Raw genomic sequence first — 19770 nt, forward strand, 5'->3', positions numbered from 1 at the left:
AGATTTCTATTTTTTTTTAAAGAACAGTGATGGTTATTGCTTCTAACCTGTCACAATTAAACCCACTCCTCCCATTGCAGCTACACAGTATTTGTTAAAAAAAAAACTGCCTTGAAGTCATTTTTGAGGCACCTATAAAAATTAATCTTCAATGCCATCTTGCTCTCAGTATTTAGGAGTGCTGATCAGACATCCTCTGTCAGCAGCACAATATGTAAAATGTACCTCTCACCCCGCCATGGTTTTCCCACAAAAGGTCTTGTAATACCCCAGATATGAATCTGATATTTTAAGTCATAATTTAATACTAAGGGGCACATTTATTAATCCACGAACGTCCAAAAAGCGTCCGAATGCGTTTTTTTCGTAATGATCGGTATTTTGCAATTTTTTTGTAAATTGTCGCGACTTTTTCGTAGCCGTTACGACTTTTTCGTAAATTGTCGCAACTTTTTCGTAGCGTTACAACTTGCGTGAATTGTTGCAACTTTTTCGTAGCCGTCGCGCCGAGTACGAAAGTTTTGGATCCATTCAATTTTCGGTATCGTGACTTTCCTTGGGCCAGGTTGGAGCTGCAGAGTCCTATGGGAGGATTCCAAAATCATGCAAAGTCTGAAAGTTTTCCCCGCCGTTTACGAGCGCTCAATACGAAAAAATCGCGACAATATACGAGCAAATCGTAACGGCTACAAAAAAGTCGCGACAATTTGCGCAAGTCGTAACGGCTACGGTAAAGTTGCGACAATTTACGAAAAAGTCGTAACGGCGACAAAAAAAATCGCAAAAAAAAATACGAAAAAGTCGCAAAATGTTCGTTTCCAATCCAAATTGGAAAAAGTTGCGACAATTTACGAAAAAGTCGTAACGGCGACAAAAAAAAATCGCAAAAAAAAATACGAAAAAGTCGCAAAATGTTCGTTTCCAATCCAAATTTTTCCCATTCGGATTCGTGGATTAGTAAATGTGCCCCTAAGACTTATGTTTTGAAATCCTATGTATATATAGGCTTTTTAATGTTATACATGGACATGCCATGGATTTAGGCCCAAACAGCACCCCACCAGTCTAATAAATAGTGACTGTCTATGGCATCTTACAGCAGCCCCTCTGGCATTTGCTAGAATCTACAGATTGCCACTTTGGGGCTACATGGATTATGTTTAGGGTCCTGAGAGTTGCTTTTCTTTGGTCCTTTCCAAGAAATTAAAAGCTCACCCAGATAGCAAAAATCATGTGGTCCAGATCTGGCCCAGACCCATCGTAAGTTCTGGGCCAGATTCGCGCAACTGACTTGGGCCGATGTCTTTTGGCACAACGGGCCAATACTGGCATAGATCCGATTGTACTTATCCGGACCAGCACTGAGCCGGCTCCGGGCCAGATGTGGATTCCTTTATGATGATCTGGCTCAAATGTGGACCAGATCTGGTCCAGCTCTGTTCTGGTTTTGGTCCCATACCAGCCCCAGATGTGGGCCAGAAGTGTGGAATAGATGTGGGCCAGATGTGGATTCCTTTATGATGATCTGGCTCAAATGTGGACCAGATCTGGTCCAGCTCTGTTCTGGTTTTGGTCCCATACCAGCCCCAGATGTGGGCCAGAAGTGTGGAATAGATGTGGGCCAGATGTGGATTCCTTTATGATGATCTGGCTCAAATGTGGACCAGATCTGGTCCAGCTCTGTTCTGGTTTTGGTCCCATACCAGCCCCAGATGTGGGCCAGAAGTGTGGAATAGATGTGGGCCAGATGTGGTTCACATTTGCGCCAAATCATCATAGTATCTGGCCTGGAGTTCGCTCAGCTGACTCAGATCTGGCCCAAGACTATGTTGTCTAGAATTTCAAGCATTTATTATCTAAAATATCTTTTTTGTCTTTTGCTACTTATTTTTTTATATAAACAAATACTGTATTAAAATGCCTTCTGATCATCTAATGTTAATTCTAACACAACAGCCACTACTTTACTATAAACATACATAAACAATTACACAGAGCAGATTTGACCTTACTTTCTACCTAACACAGTTTTTTACTTACTGTGCTTCCATAATATTCACCAAGCTTAAATCAGTGCTACACAATAAGAAAAACCTAATTATTACCACATAGTTGTAATGCAACACTTCCTGAAATTTAAGTCAACTGAGATCTAATTTCAATTTAAGTTGCTAGTCACAAACATTATTTACCAATATTTTCTCCATGTTTTGAGCCTTGTTATGCTTTTACTAACAAAGACGGTAGGGGAGTGACAGGATAAGGAATAACATCCAATAAAGTCAGTGGTCACAAGCAGTTCTTGGACTACTGTTTAAGTATTGTTTTTCTGTTTCTGTTTCAAAGTAAAGTAAATTGACAGTATATTTATGCTAATAAAAGAAAAACAAACACTGATCTTTACAACACTGTTGACAAAAATAGTTATTGTGCAAAGTGTAAATAAAAAACAAATAAAACAGTACAAGAACAATGCAAATAAATTTATTTATTTATTTACTATTTTTTTTAACTGTGCAACTACAGGAGTTGGTCCCCTGTGTCCAAACAATGTGGTCAGAACAAAACAGAGAATACTAATAACAGATTTATCCCAATGAACAAAAACACAATCCGATAGAGCAGTCAAACAATTTAATTCCCATGGGCCATCTGAAAAAAAACAAAAAAAACACACCAATAAGAAAGCTGTTATTTTTCCACTAAAGCAGTGTTATGAGACAGACTATGGATAAACTGCAAATTAACTTATAACTTATTTTACTGATTAAGTTATCTTACAAATTCTAGTACAAAAAATATTTTCATTTATTTATTAATTTTTTATCTATAAATCAATGGCTGTTTAATAATGTTTGAGTTTTTTTGCATTAAATAAAAGTTGAAATTTATTTTTATCATGAAGTCAACCTCTATTACTGACTTGTTATCCTAATGAAAAAATGTAACTGCCACTATGCTTCTTGGATCTGAATTTACCTCAGTTAACGCCTCTTTGACTCTTGAACGCTCTTTCCGGCCACCGCCACGGTCAGGAGCAAGATTGAACCAACGGATGGCATAAGAATCTATCTCACTGTCTGCTGCATTGGTCGAAGACTGGTTCTTTCTTACAGCCCCTGGTAAAAAGAAAAATAAGACTCTTTAACTTCACCCAGATCCAAATAACCAGGCCACGGTATTAGAAGCAGCAGTGGTCTCCTCATTTGAAGCATTGGCAAACCAAATATATAGAGGGATACCGTCCATACACCCCTTAACCCCACCCATGAAATCCCATGAATCCAGGTCTTTTCTAGAACGGTAAAAGTAATACACAAAAAAGCAAATAGCTGGTCCAAGTGGACACCACTCTGGGGCAATAACACCCTTACGCAATTCAGGACCTTCCCAGATGCTAACCTTTGGGCTGCTGCAGGGGTAAAGCACCTACATGATGTGGTGGAAGCAGGAGGTATCAAGCAATACGCTCAATTAAAGGAGGAATTTAACCTGCAGAACCACATGCTCTTCAGGTACCTCCAGCTGAAACATGCGTTCCAGATACAGTTCCCCAGGGAGCCCCCCAATATTACTGAAAGTACCCTTGAACGATACCTACACAGACCTAATCTGCTCAAACCCCTCAGCTGGTTCAATGCCATACTATTGCAGGGGAGCTTTGACTCAGTAAATCATATTAGGCTGAAATGGGCCCAGGACTTTCCCCAGCTAGATAATGATGTCTGGAAAGATATACTAGAACAAATAACTGAAAATAATACAGCAACAAGGGACCGCTACATACAGGTCAAATTCCTTAACAGAGTGTACCTAACCCCCCACAGGCTGGCACGCATATACCAGGGATACCCAGATGTGTGTAAAATGTAATGTAGATCAGGGCAATTACATCCATGTATTCTGGGAGTGTCCTAATCCAGCAGTACAGGACCACCATACTCACCTTATGGCTCACCATATGGGCTCCTTGCTGGGACTCCCGAATATCAGGACACCTGAATTTTGCCTATTGGGCCATACGGAAGGTCTTACTTTGCCCTCAGGGGACAGGATATGTCTGCAGCAACTCCTACATTATGCCAAGAAAGCTATTTTGCTGACATGAAAAAATACGGAACCGCCAACCCTGGGATTTTGGATAAAGCTGGTGGATGACACACTCCCAAGACAGAAACTTACCTACCTGGCCCGAGGATGCCCGGCCAAGTTCGACAAAATATGGAGCTGCTGGCTGACAGTACGAACGAATAGCATAACCCACTAATACCTCAACAAACCCTAGACAAGTAGCTAGGCACCGTTACAAATGAAACTTCTTCAAATGTAAACGCCCACCACTGAGTATTACCATGTATGAGTACCTTCTTTCTTTCCTATTTTCTTTCACTTCCTCCTTTACTATTCTCTTTTTGTTCCAAAATTAATAAAGAAAAACTTTCAAAAAAGAATCTTTAACTTCCACAGAATAATAAGCTCCATAATAATGGCATAGTAACTTTATTGTTTAGGTTTTAAAGATGTATCTAATACTCAACTTCTTGGTATTACTCAATACTTACTGATCAACAAACTTCTTGTGAGCATTTCCTTAAAGCACTTCTTCCCATTGACTCCTTTCCAGTTTATTTGTTTGGCTACTGCATCTGAGTAAAGCCTTGAAAGTATGTTCCATGTCACTCTTTTGGTGTTTTGACCTCCAACAGCACCCAGAGCAGATATCTGAAAAGACAAAAATATATTATATTGTCTGCTCTAATCAAAACGAAAAATTTTTATATAATGTAGAGAACAGCATATTCCAGGGGCCGTTTTACGGTGAGGACCCTCTCTGACTACAAAAGTAGAGAGAGACATTAGTAAAGTCAAGACGCTTTTATTGTCATTACAACCACATATAGCTGACGCAGTACACAGTGAAATGAAACGTTCCTAAAGGACCCTGATGCTACATACTGTAGACAACATAATTCAGGTCCAGGATCCAATTACAGAGGGAGGTGTTCAGGGCCGGCAGGCTCAATTACTCAATCTGGTGCTGTGGAATGATTGTACTGGATGCTGAACTGAAGTCTATGAACAGCATTCATGTATGTCCAGGTGTGTAAGGGCCAGATGGAAGGTTGTGGCATCATCCATGGAGCAGTTAGGATGATATTCAAACTGCAAGGGGTTCAATGAGCGTGATAGCTGTGTTTTGATTTGTTTCCTGATGAGTCTCTCAAAACACTTCTTCACAGTGGGTGTGAGAGCAAAAGGACGTTAGTAATTGAAGCAGGAAACTGTAGACATCTTCAGCGCAGGGACAACGGTCATTGTCTTGAGGCATGTAGGAACAACAGCGCTGCTCAGGAAAATGTTAAAGATGCTAGCTGTTCTGCACATTCCGTGAACGCTCTGCCAGGAATGTTGTCTGGTCCAGCAGATTTCCATGGGTTAACTCTGCATAGAGTTTGCTTAATGTTTCTTAATGGACAGACTGAGCACCTGATCACTGGAGGGAGGGATGGTCTTGATCACGTTGTTCTCTACCATGAACCGAATGAGTACCAAACTTTATATTAATTGGTGCCCTGTATCTAACACTCTCACCTTAAATAATATGTAACCAAAACTAAGAATTAATATTAATATTTGAGGCCAGTATCACTACAACAGGCACAGAACCACTTGAGATAACGTAGGTACAACAACCATAAAGTAGCTTTAGATAATGGGAAAAAACATACCATGTTTTGTTTAGCTTGTGAATTTCTTGAGTCTTTAAGCCATTCCTCAAACTCCTCAACTTCAGGCACAGTGGTCAGGGGGATACTGATGTCTTTAGGCATTTCAGCCACAGGAGCCTCTGTCCCCAGTCTTGCAGCAAGATTGTTCACAGCAGCAGCAATCGCCGTTTGCTGTTCCTTCACATAATCCAATAAAGTTAGGATGTGCAGCTGAGCAGCTACAATAAAGGAAAGATTGAAAGTTTTCTTATTATATATCATTTTGAAAAACTGGATGTTTGAAATAAAAAAAAAAAAAAAAAAAAAAAAGATTTTACCAGAGCATGGAATTGGTCCAGTGCCTGTCTTCCCCAGTCTAAATGTGGGCCTAAAGAAATGCTCATCTGGCAGAGGCGTGGCAGAGATCTGGCCCATAGAGCTTGATGGTGTGTGAGAGACACGTGTTGCAACTTGAGGCCCTGAGCATGGGGAGAGTCATTATTTTTAGCTCACTGACTGTTGATCAAAGATGGCATGCAAAGAATTATTAAAAAATATACTATATATATATATATATATATATATATTAATTATTATAAAAAAATACCTGAGCAAAAATCATCTTGAAAATGCATCGTATCAAAATGGCCAACAGAGGAGTGGGGCAGAGGACTGGAAGGCATGCAAGATGTACTTAAGGGGGCAGGTGGTGCTGCTGTGAAACATAGGTATGTCAATAACATATTTTTAAGTGAATAACAACAAATTATGAAAAATTTACTATTATAATAATAAATCCTTTATGTTTATAGTTTCTATTAATTATGTGCACTTACAACGAACAATGTTCAGCCAAGATCTGTCAGATTCACTCAGCACATAAAAACATTAACTTTACAGTTACATTAACTGCATCAGATCCAGACAAGTACCTTGACTTAAGATAAAATTTGCCACGGCTTGACTGTATATACATGTTCAGTTGTAACATTAACATAACAGTATTAAAAAACTATTCAACAAAAATACAAGAATATACCAGTAAAATAAGATTCCGTCTGCCTCTGGTCTAGGAGAGGTCTAGCAGTAGTCTGGCAAGCTTCATTGTCAGGAGTAGGGGGAGGAATAGGTGGTACTGGACAAGGGAGGACATTGTGGCATCTCCTCTTTATAGCCATCTCTGGCTCACTGTCAGAGTCTGTATCGCCAAAGATTTGCCTAACAAACAAAACAAACACCAACTAATCATAATGTTTGGCAGGGTTAAAAACTTAAAGCAATTTGTTAAAGATTAAAACCTAAAAACACTCAAAATACATAAAAAGACACACAAAATATTAAATTAACCTACACTATGGAATCTATAGTATGGCTTGTATCAATTGACCCTTTATAGTACTGCAAAATATCCAAACAGTCCATTGCTTCCTTTGGCAATTATAGCAAATTACTTCAAAGCAAAAAAAGAGAAGTTTACACTACCTAGCCTTTAAGCTCTATAGTTAAATATTTCTAAACGTATTTTAAATGGTATATAGTAGTAGTGGAGTAATAGTCTCAGAATATGAAACCTTGGCTTAATTTTTCTCTTCCTAATCACTTCTTCCTCCTCATCTGTTTGTAATTCAGAGGTATTGCAGGTCAGCAAGGCCCTCAGTTTCTGTCTTGCTTTAAGGTAATCACCTGATCAGAATTCACAAAAAATAAATAAAATTAATTAAATAAATACCCTCACTTCTACAATCTCAAATTGAATCTGCAATCCGTCTGTGCCTGTCGCCCATCTGACCCGCATCCGACACATAAATATTACTCCACCTGTTATAGTACATCAAATATTAGCTGTTCATTTAAATTTTCTGTGAAAATCATCAGAACTACCATGCTCAGGGATCATCCGATCATCTCAATCGGAATGCAGTTTATGCATGGAGCGCTCTTCTAACAATCTGATCTGAATCATGTGTGTTAGTGAGGACTAGAATTGAGAACCACTGATCTAAAGTGGTTTGGCTGTTGTTCTAGACCCACTATTAAGTACTGACTGTTAAATTTGTGTAAATTAATGTGTACAATATAGAAATTTGAAACCATTAATAATTGAAATTAAAAAATTTTTAAGTTTAGTTCACAGAAATTACAAATAAATTTCATTTTATTTCTAAAGCAGATTCTTACCTGTTCTTGAATGGACTCGAACATCATATTTTTTCCAGTCTGCTCCTGGCTCTTCACATTTTTGAACAGCTCGGTTTATGCGTTCGTCGCTTCTATAGTTTGGCCACCAAGTGACACCATCTTCAAGCCATGATTCAGATATAATGTTAACAGTGTTTGTTTCTATAAATTCCACAACCAAAAACATCTGAAAAAGAAGTTTTTGCAGAAAGTATTACATATTTTAAAAGACATACAACATTCCTTTAACATTTTCCTTCAATCCATGTACTAGCATTCTTTGATCATACTGTTATCACCAGCATAGATTGCCTTTTCCCTCAAACAATTAAAATTGACACAACATACAAGCACAGGTAACAACATATATAGTACCTCACAAAAATGAGTACACCTCTCACATTTTTGTAAATACTTTAATATACCTTTTCATGTGACAACACTTAAGAAATGCCACTCTGCTCCAATGTACAATAGTGAGTGTACAGCCTGTAAGAACAGTGCACATTTACTGTCCCCTCAAAATAACTCAACACACAGACATTAATGTCTAAACTGCTGGCAACAAAAGTGAGTACACCCCTAAGTGGAAATGTCCAAAATTGGTCCCAATTAGCCATTTCCCTCCCTAGTCCCTAAATTTGGTGTTATTGCTCTCACACTCTCTCATACTGGTCACTGGAAGTTCAACATGGCTCCTCATGGCAAAGAACTCTCTGAGGATCTGAAAAAAACAATTGTTGCTCTACATAAAGATGGAAAAGGATATAAGTGCTAGAAAATAATGGTGAATGGTGGGACCAACGTGTCAAAATATTGACACGTTGGTCCCAATTTGGACATTTCCATTTGGGGTGTTGCCAGCGGTTTAGACATTAATGGCTGTGTGTTGGGTTATTTTGAGAGGACAGCAAATGTACACTGTTATACAGGCTGTACACTCTCTACTGTACACTGGAGCAGCGGCATTTCTTCAATGTTGTCACATGAAAAGATAGAATAAAATATTTACAAAAATTTCTGGTGTACTTTTTTTATACTGTACATGAAATGAAGTGTTACTGTCAATGCTTCATAAAATGTATTATAAAGCCATCAGTCATTTACCACTTACCCCAAGTTACCTGCTCCCCCCTTTTTCTTGTTAGTTGTTTTTCTTTTTAGTTTTATTAACATGTAAATAAGATAACTGACTCAATTTTGCTGTATTACACTTAATAATATATTTTGTTATTTCTCAAAAAATAAATTGTTCAAGTTAGAAATTTACCAGAGAAGAGTAAAAGCAAAAGAAAATTTACAAAGTAAACCTCATCAGAACTACCATGCTCTGGGATCATGGTCAGGGATCATCCGATCATGCATGGAGCGCTCTTCTATCGATCTGATCTGAATCGGGTGTGTTAGTGAGGACTAGAATTGAGAACCACTGATCTAAAGTGGTTTATTTGGAATACTCACATTTTCAAAATCCAGTATCCAGAAACCTTTGTGAAGTAAAGCAGTCTTTTGTCAGTTTTTGTCAGTTTTTTTCGTCATATTGTTCCTAACCCCATCCCTAACCTGAACTAGAGCTGTGTTCTATAAGCGGGTATGCAAGAGAGGCATGACAACAAATTTATCATTGTAAGGAAGGAGTACACACTTGTGAGAGATCTGTGATGCTTTGGCTACCCTTAATGGTCCTGTTGGCTCTGACACAATAAATACTCTAAGAAAATCCGAGCTCATTGGATAGTTGAAAAAATTTGCAATTTGTGTAAAAACTCTAAACACAACGTATATTTCCTTTACAGACTGAACAATGTTAAGAATAACACAAATGTCTTTGCCTATAGCAAAAACATTATCTCCTGTTGAAGCTTTCACTGACCAGTGTTCAGTCCTCAGCTCCCTGTACTGTGCTGTTGCTTGAAGGCCATCAGGAACAGGTCCAACATAATGTTGCATTCTTAAAGCTTTACAGGGCAACTCAGAACTACTGATTTTTTCAACCTCTGATAACCTTCTTATTATCTGCGCAAGAGGAAATTCTGGCTTTCTCACAAACTTCTTCAGTGTACGGAGGTAATTTTCATATGGAAAAGCTGAGATAGTGTCTAAAGAACCATGTAGTTTGGCATCAGCTGACAGGTGGACCAAGGCATGCACATTATACACTAAGGCATCTTTTCCATAAAGCTCCCCAACATGTTTTACAAATGCTGTAAGAAGCGTGTTTGCATAATTGTTAAACAAAGAATAAAGCTGCGGGCTAACAAGGATGCAAATACCTGTATAAAATAACATAAAGTTGTTATATAAATTATGATCTAAATACGGTGCCAGAGCAACAGAACCAGTATACAACAGAAACTGTCTAAGTTCAGTAGCTTTCCAACGATCTAGTTCTCTCAAAGATCTTGGTTTCCTTACAAACTCAACTGGTATGTACGCACGCATCTGAGTCAGAGTTTGAGAAATGCGATCAACACAACCGGAGGACAAGCGAAATTTCAAAGGGCCCCTCAGCCAAACATTTAACAATTTACGTGTAACACCTAAACATGCAAGGTGCATGTAATCTATAGGAAATCTAGTCACCATGCCCACATCTAGACCAAAAAATCCATGTGGTCCATCATGATGATGGTCCTCGTCAACTTTGTCTGAAAATGATGAATCAGTCCGTAACACAAAATCATTCTGGGGGTATGTCATTCTGTGGTTAACATAAACTCCTGGCTGGCAACACTTATCACATCCATGATAACCATTGTGTGCCTTTACGTTTTTTACAAAAGCTCTAGCAGGGGTATCACATACAACAGAATCCAGTTCAAAGAAAACCTTTTTTTCTTTAAAATAGACTCCTTCCTGCAGCTGTTTTAACTCGTGGGTAAAGTCTTTCAAATATTCATCAGGGGCATTTGGTTTTTTGGTACCACAGAAGAGCCCGATAACAACAGGTTCTTTCATTGGGGCATTTAACAAGAGTCCTAAAATGGGCCATAACTGTAAATTTGTGCTCTTAAACAATGGCAAGCCATCAATGTTTACTTGCAATTTAAAAGTAAAGCCATTTGGAAACTTTTCAATTAGTTTGGTTAGGGTGTTCCAGAGAGCTGTCAGGATACCTCTATAATGATAAAACCCACCACATTTTTGTTGAATTTTATATTCAGTTTTTGTTTTAAGGATGGTTCGGGCATCCTTTGGAAGTTCTGGGTGGTACACTCTCAACAAACTAAGGAGAGCTGATAGGGCAACTAAAGAAACACCAAACTGTACAGACCAGTTGGCTAAAGTTTCAACAAAGCTGACTGGCTCATCTGCAACCTCTGGTTCGGATTCAGAGTCAGGCTCTGAAACACACTGTCTTTCAGTCAATCCTCCAAAATCATCTGTGCAAATAGAATCTAAATGCTCGTCTGTCCGAGAGAGTCTTGAGTCACTGTCATTGGTTGTGGAATATGCATCAGCTTCGTAAGCTGTTGTAAAAGTTGGTTCTGGTTGTAAGTCTGCAATGTCATGCAGGCGTTTTTCAAGTGCAATGCGAGCCCTCCGTCTGACTCCAGAACTTGTTAAAGGTGGTTCCCTCCTTTTCATAGTCTCTAAATAAATATTAAGTGTGAACAAAAAAAATTCAGTGTTTCTTATTTCTTATTTTTAGCCTATTATTAACATATTTACTGGTAAATGGTTAAAATGATTGCGCCTCCGCGTAGGGACAGTAACCGGGGGACAGAGGTATTGCAAGTAGTTATAAAGGGTGAAGGAGCTGGAGTATGTAGATGGGAGCAGGGAGGAGGATATGTGGATGGAGTATGGACAGACAGCAGGGGGGTTAAAGGAAGTGACTACCTTAGGGAGCACCATGCATACAATTAGAAGAAATGAAGTGCATTTTGCCATTATCAGGTGAGGTGTAGTCTTGTAGCGTCAGAGAATGGCAATGGTTCCTCAGTGCATTAATGAGTTGGTCTGCATTTGAGACAGTTCTTTAATTTCAAGCAGCAGTCTGTAGTGGCTCTCCTTGTAGGTCTCCTCTGATTAACTCCTTGTTAAACTCGTTCAGATCACTTGTAAACGAATCACTTTGGAACAAATCACCCTTGCAAATGCTCAACCCCCAGCAAATGCTCTCCCCTAAGAAAGTCTTAATAGGGAGAGGCAAAGCTGGGGAATCACAACTGATTGTAATTGATCAAGCAACAGGCTAATCACCCAGCTGTGTCAGAGGGGGGGAGTATAGCAAGAGTGAAGATGAACCCTGATATAAAGTGACTTACAGAGTTTATTTACAGAGGAGTTTTATGGGGGGTCATAAAATGTACAAAACTACAGAAAGAGCTAATAGTCTATAGATTTTGGCTAGTGCCAAAAATGAAAATTACCAGTAAAAACTGTACAAATGCAGACAACAAGGCCACAGAGTAGATGGAATGGAGGGCAGATATAGCAGATTTACCAGTAAAAACTGTACAAATGCAGACAAGGCCACAGAGTAGATGGAATGGAGGGCAGGTATAGCAGATTTACCAGTAAAAACTGTACAAATGCAGACAACAAGGCCACAGAGTAGATGGAATGGAGGGCAGATATAGCAGATTTACCAGTAAAAACTGTACAAATGCAGACAACAAGGCCACAGAGTAGATGGAATGGAGGGCAGATATAGCAGATTTACCAGTAAAAACTGTACAAATGCAGACAACAAGGCCACAGAGTAGATGGAATGGAGGGCAGATATAGCAGATTTACCAGTAAAAACTGTACAAATGCAGACAAGGCCACAGAGTAGATGGAATGGAGGGCAGATATAGCAGATTTACCAGTAAAAACTGTACAAATGCAGACAAGGCCACAGAGTAGATGGAATGGAGAGCAGGTATAGCAGATTTACCAGTAAAAACTGTACAAATGCAGACAACAAGGCCACAGAGTAGATGGAATGGAGGGCAGATATAGCAGATTTACCAGTAAAAACTGTACAAATGCAGACAAGGCCACAGAGTAGATGGAATGGAGGGCAGATATAGCAGATTTACCAGTAAAAACTGTACAAATGCAGACAAGGCCACAGAGTAGATGGAATGGAGTGCAGATATAGCAGATTTACCAGTAAAAACTGTACAAATGCAGACAAGGCCACAGAGTAGATGGAATGGAGGGCAGGTATAGCAGATTTACCAGTAAAAACTGTACAAATGCAGACAAGGCCACAGAGTAGATGGAATGGAGGGCAGGTATAGCAGATTTACCAGTAAAAACTGTACAAATGCAGACAACAAGGCCACAGAGTAGATGGAATGGAGGGCAGATATAGCAGATTTACCAGTAAAAACTGTACAAATGCAGACAAGGCCACAGAGTAGATGGAATGGAGGGCAGGTATAGCAGATTTACCAGTAAAAACTGTACAAATGCAGACAACAAGGCCACAGAGTAGATGGAATGGAGGGCAGATATAGCAGATTTACCAGTAAAAACTGTACAAATGCAGACAACAAGGCCACAGAGTAGATGGAATGGAGGGCAGATATAGCAGATTTACCAGTAAAAACTGTACAAATGCAGACAACAAGGCCACAGAGTAGATGGAATGGAGGGCAGATATAGCAGATTTACCAGTAAAAACTGTACAAATGCAGACAAGGCCACAGAGTAGATGGAATGGAGGGCAGATATAGCAGATTTACCAGTAAAAACTGTACAAATGCAGACAAGGCCACAGAGTAGATGGAATGGAGAGCAGGTATAGCAGATTTACCAGTAAAAACTGTACAAATGCAGACAACAAGGCCACAGAGTAGATGGAATGGAGGGCAGATATAGCAGATTTACCAGTAAAAACTGTACAAATGCAGACAAGGCCACAGAGTAGATGGAATGGAGGGCAGATATAGCAGATTTACCAGTAAAAACTGTACAAATGCAGACAAGGCCACAGAGTAGATGGAATGGAGTGCAGATATAGCAGATTTACCAGTAAAAACTGTACAAATGCAGACAAGGCCACAGAGTAGATGGAATGGAGGGCAGGTATAGCAGATTTACCAGTAAAAACTGTACAAATGCAGACAAGGCCACAGAGTAGATGGAATGGAGGGCAGGTATAGCAGATTTACCAGTAAAAACTGTACAAATGCAGACAACAAGGCCACAGAGTAGATGGAATGGAGGGCAGGTATAGCAGATTTACCAGTAAAAACTGTACAAATGCAGACAAGGCCACAGAGTAGATGGAATGGAGGGCAGGTATAGCAGATTTACCAGTAAAAACTGTACAAATGCAGACAACAAGGCCACAGAGTAGATGGAATGGAGGGCAGATATAGCAGATTTACCAGTAAAAACTGTACAAATGCAGACAAGGCCACAGAGTAGATGGAATGGAGTGCAGATATAGCAGATTTACCAGTAAAAACTGTACAAATGCAGACAAGGCCACAGAGTAGATGGAATGGAGGGCAGGTATAGCAGATTTACCAGTAAAAACTGTACAAATGCAGACAACAAGGCCACAGAGTAGATGGAATGGAGGGCAGATATAGCAGATTTACCAGTAAAAACTGTACAAATGCAGACAAGGCCACAGAGTAGATGGAATGGAGGGCAGATATAGCAGATTTACCAGTAAAAACTGTACAAATGCAGACAACAAGGCCACAGAGTAGATGGAATGGAGGGCAGGTATAGCAGATTTACCAGTAAAAACTGTACAAATGCAGACAACAAGGCCACAGAGTAGATGGAATAGAGGGCAGATATAGCAGATTTACCAGTAAAAACTGTACAAATGCAGACAAGGCCACAGAGTAGATGGAATGGAGGGCAGGTATAGCAGATTTACCAGTAAAAACTGTACAAATGCAGACAACAAGGCCACAGAGTAGATGGAATAGAGGGCAGATTTGGCAGATTTACCAGTAAAAACTGTACAAATGCAGACAAGGCCACAGAGTAGATGGAATGGAGGGCAGGTATAGCAGATTTACCAGTAAAAACTGTACAAATGCAGACAAGGCCACAGAGTAGATGGAATGGAGGGCAGGTATAGCAGATTTACCAGTAAAAACTGTACAAATGCAGACAACAAGGCCACAGAGTAGATGGAATGGAGGGCAGGTATAGCAGATTTACCAGTAAAAACTGTACAAATGCAGACAACAAGGCCACAGAGTAGATGGAATGGAGGGCAGATATAGCAGATTTACCAGTAAAAACTGTACAAATGCAGACAAGGCCACAGAGTAGATGGAATGGAGGGCAGGTATAGCAGATTTACCAGTAAAAACTGTACAAATGCAGACAAGGCCACAGAGTAGATGGAATGGAGTGCAGATATAGCAGATTTACCAGTAAAAACTGTACAAATGCAGACAAGGCCACAGAGTAGATGGAATGGAGGGCAGGTATAGCAGATTTACCAGTAAAAACTGTACAAATGCAGACAACAAGGCCACAGAGTAGATGGAATGGAGGGCAGATATAGCAGATTTACCAGTAAAAACTGTACAAATGCAGACAACAAGGCCACAGAGTAGATGGAATGGAGGGCAGATATAGCAGATTTACCAGTAAAAACTGTACAAATGCAGACAAGGCCACAGAGTAGATGGAATGGAGGGCAGATATAGCAGATTTACCAGTAAAAACTGTACAAATGCAGACAAGGCCACAGAGTAGATGGAATGGAGAGCAGGTATAGCAGATTTACCAGTAAAAACTGTACAAATGCAGACAACAAGGCCACAGAGTAGATGGAATGGAGGGCAGATATAGCAGATTTACCAGTAAAAACTGTACAAATGCAGACAAGGCCACAGAGTAGATGGAATGGAGGGCAGATATAGCAGATTTACCAGTAAAAACTGTACAAATGCAGACAAGGCCACAGAGTAGATGGAATGGAGTGCAGATATAGCAGATTTACCAGTAAAAACTGTACAAATGCAGACAAGGCCACAGAGTAGATGGAATGGAGGGCAGGTATAGCAGATTTACCAGTAAAAACTGTACAAATGCAGACAAGGCCACAGAGTAGATGGAATGGAGGGCAGGTATAGCAGATTTACCAGTAAAAACTGTACAAATGCAGACAACAAGGCCACAGAGTAGATGGAATGGAGGGCAGGTATAGCAGATTTACCAGTAAAAACTGTACAAATGCAGACAAGGCCACAGAGTAGATGGAATGGAGGGCAGGTATAGCAGATTTACCAGTAAAAACTGTACAAATGCAGACAACAAGGCCACAGAGTAGATGGAATGGAGGGCAGATATAGCAGATTTACCAGTAAAAACTGTACAAATGCAGACAAGGCCACAGAGTAGATGGAATGGAGTGCAGATATAGCAGATTTACCAGTAAAAACTGTACAAATGCAGACAAGGCCACAGAGTAGATGGAATGGAGGGCAGGTATAGCAGATTTACCAGTAAAAACTGTACAAATGCAGACAACAAGGCCACAGAGTAGATGGAATGGAGGGCAGATATAGCAGATTTACCAGTAAAAACTGTACAAATGCAGACAAGGCCACAGAGTAGATGGAATGGAGGGCAGATATAGCAGATTTACCAGTAAAAACTGTACAAATGCAGACAACAAGGCCACAGAGTAGATGGAATGGAGGGCAGGTATAGCAGATTTACCAGTAAAAACTGTACAAATGCAGACAACAAGGCCACAGAGTAGATGGAATAGAGGGCAGATATAGCAGATTTACCAGTAAAAACTGTACAAATGCAGACAAGGCCACAGAGTAGATGGAATGGAGGGCAGGTATAGCAGATTTACCAGTAAAAACTGTACAAATGCAGACAAGGCCACAGAGTAGATGGAATGGAGTGCAGATATAGCAGATTTACCAGTAAAAACTGTACAAATGCAGACAAGGCCACAGAGTAGATGGAATGGAGGGCAGGTATAGCAGATTTACCAGTAAAAACTGTACAAATGCAGACAAGGCCACAGAGTAGATGGAATGGAGGGCAGGTATAGCAGATTTACCAGTAAAAACTGTACAAATGCAGACAACAAGGCCACAGAGTAGATGGAATGGAGGGCAGGTATAGCAGATTTACCAGTAAAAACTGTACAAATGCAGACAAGGCCACAGAGTAGATGGAATGGAGGGCAGGTATAGCAGATTTACCAGTAAAAACTGTACAAATGCAGACAACAAGGCCACAGAGTAGATGGAATGGAGGGCAGATATAGCAGATTTACCAGTAAAAACTGTACAAATGCAGACAAGGCCACAGAGTAGATGGAATGGAGGGCAGGTATAGCAGATTTACCAGTAAAAACTGTACAAATGCAGACAAGGCCACAGAGTAGATGGAATGGAGGGCAGGTATAGCAGATTTACCAGTAAAAACTGTACAAATGCAGACAACAAGGCCACAGAGTAGATGGAATGGAGTGCAGATATAGCAGATTTACCAGTAAAAACTGTACAAATGCAGACAAGGCCACAGAGTAGATGGAATGGAGGGCAGGTATAGCAGATTTACCAGTAAAAACTGTACAAATGCAGACAACAAGGCCACAGAGTAGATGGAATGGAGGGCAGATATAGCAGATTTACCAGTAAAAACTGTACAAATGCAGACAAGGCCACAGAGTAGATGGAATGGAGGGCAGATATAGCAGATTTACCAGTAAAAACTGTACAAATGCAGACAACAAGGCCACAGAGTAGATGGAATGGAGGGCAGGTATAGCAGATTTACCAGTAAAAACTGTACAAATGCAGACAACAAGGCCACAGAGTAGATGGAATAGAGGGCAGATATAGCAGATTTACCAGTAAAAACTGTACAAATGCAGACAAGGCCACAGAGTAGATGGAATGGAGGGCAGGTATAGCAGATTTACCAGTAAAAACTGTACAAATGCAGACAACAAGGCCACAGAGTAGATGGAATAGAGGGCAGATATAGCAGATTTACCAGTAAAAACTGTACAAATGCAGACAAGGCCACAGAGTAGATGGAATGGAGGGCAGGTATAGCAGATTTACCAGTAAAAACTGTACAAATGCAGACAAGGCCACAGAGTAGATGGAATGGAGGGCAGGTATAGCAGATTTACCAGTAAAAACTGTACAAATGCAGACAACAAGGCCACAGAGTAGATGGAATGGAGGGCAGGTATAGCAGATTTACCAGTAAAAACTGTACAAATGCAGACAACAAGGCCACAGAGTAGATGGAATAGAGGGCAGATATAGCAGATTTACCAGTAAAAACTGTACAAATGCAGACAAGGCCACAGAGTAGATGGAATGGAGGGCAGGTATAGCAGATTTACCAGTAAAAACTGTACAAATGCAGACAAGGCCACAGAGTAGATGGAATGGAGTGCAGATATAGCAGATTTACCAGTAAAAACTGTACAAATGCAGACAACAAGGCCACAGAGTAGATGGAATGGAGGGCAGGTATAGCAGATTTACCAGTAAAAACTGTACAAATGCAGACAACAAGGCCACAGAGTAGATGGAATGGAGGGCAGATATAGCAGATTTACCAGTAAAAACTGTACAAATGCAGACAAGGCCACAGAGTAGATGGAATGGAGTGCAGATATAGCAGATTTACCAGTAAAAACTGTACAAATGCAGACAAGGCCACAGAGTAGATGGAATGGAGGGCAGGTATAGCAGATTTACCAGTAAAAACTGTACAAATGCAGACAACAAGGCCACAGAGTAGATGGAATGGAGGGCAGGTATAGCAGATTTACCAGTAAAAACTGTACAAATGCAGACAACAAGGCCACAGAGTAGATGGAATGGAGGGCAGGTATAGCAGATTTACCAGTAAAAACTGTACAAATGCAGACAACAAGGCCACAGAGTAGATGGAATGGAGGGCAGATATAGCAGATTTACCAGTAAAAACTGTACAAATGCAGACAACAAGGCCACAGAGTAGATGGAATGGAGGGCAGATATAGCAGATTTACCAGTAAAAACTGTACAAATGCAGACAACAAGGCCACAGAGTAGATGGAATGGAGGGCAGATATAGCAGATTTACCAGTAAAAACTGTACAAATGCAGACAACAAGGCCACAGAGTAGATGGAATGGAGGGCAGATATAGCAGATTTACCAGTAAAAACTGTACAAATGCAGACAACATTATAGTATATTATTAGTGTATGTGTGTTTTTGTGTGTATTTGGCACTTACTTGTGTAGTAGATCGTGGATCTGCAGGGAGACAGCAGCAGCAGCAGTCTGGCAGTGAGTAGGAGTGGCAGGAAGCAGGGGGCTGAGCAGAGGGGGAAGCAGAGAAAGGCAGAAGGAGATAGTTAAAGCCAGGCACGGATTGCACGGCTTTTCTTATGGGGCCCCTGGGCTATCGCACCCCAGGAGCCACTCTTTCCCCCCCTCTGACTATTGTCTGGAGGCTGGGGAACAAGCGGGGAGTGAAGAAGCGGCTTCCAAAGCCGCTCCTCCGCTCCCAAATCCGGAAGTGCAGGACGTAGAATCTACGTTCTGTGGCACTTAGGTACTTTGTTACCCAGGATGTAGATTCTACGTCCTGTGGCACTAAAACTGTTAATAGACTGTGACTTACCTTTATGAAATTTGTAGCTCTGAGGATGTAGTACTACCACTGAAGCGCACTCGTTTTCACAGATGCGGCACAGATCCGTTTAGCGAATGTTCCCGCCCACTGACACCCGGCCCTGAGCTCTGAAACGGAGGTGACTGTAACGCGGATTTGCCGGTTTGAAAACGGATCTGGCTCGGAGTCAGCTGCTGTGTGGGAAACGGAGGTGACTGTAACGCGGATTTGCCGGTTTGAAAACGGATCTGGCTCGGAGTCAGCTGCTGTGTGGAAAACGGAGGTGACTGTAACGCGGATTTGCCGGTTTGAAAA

The 19770-nt window shown here is 40.5% G+C and overlaps 1 protein-coding gene across 1 annotated transcript; it reads right to left on the reverse strand.

The window, feature by feature from the left end:
- Positions 1-2468: 2468 nt before the first annotated feature.
- LOC100486038 lies at positions 2469-19109 on the reverse strand. The gene is made up of 10 exons (XM_031900812.1): positions 19075-19109; positions 7887-8073; positions 7280-7391; positions 6748-6926; positions 6316-6423; positions 6047-6187; positions 5730-5947; positions 4563-4722; positions 2980-3119; positions 2469-2652 (listed from the first exon to the last, which is right to left on the reverse strand). The coding sequence occupies exons 2-10, from the start codon at positions 8071-8073 to the stop codon at positions 2635-2637; spliced, it is 1263 nt and encodes a 420-aa protein (XP_031756672.1). The 5' UTR covers positions 19075-19109; the 3' UTR covers positions 2469-2634.
- Between the last annotated feature and the right edge of the window lie 661 nt (positions 19110-19770).

Source organism: Xenopus tropicalis, chromosome 4 (genome assembly GCF_000004195.4).
Source record: "Xenopus tropicalis strain Nigerian chromosome 4, UCB_Xtro_10.0, whole genome shotgun sequence".
NCBI lineage: Eukaryota > Metazoa > Chordata > Amphibia > Anura > Pipidae > Xenopus > Xenopus tropicalis.

What these genes read in the sequence shown, in the direction of transcription:
- LOC100486038 (XM_031900812.1), bottom strand. Translation starts at nt 8,073, where the DNA reads ATGTTTTTGGTTGTGGAATTTATAGAAACAAACACTGTTAACATTATA. An exon ending in TCAAGATGATTTTTGCTCAG is followed by an intron (nt 6,188 to 6,315) that starts GTATTTTTTTAT and finishes CCCCATGCTCAG; the next exon opens with GGCCTCAAGTTGCAACACGT. An exon ending in CACAAGAAGTTTGTTGATCA is followed by an intron (nt 3,120 to 4,562) that starts GTAAGTATTGAG and finishes TCTTTTTACCAG; the next exon opens with GGGCTGTAAGAAAGAACCAG.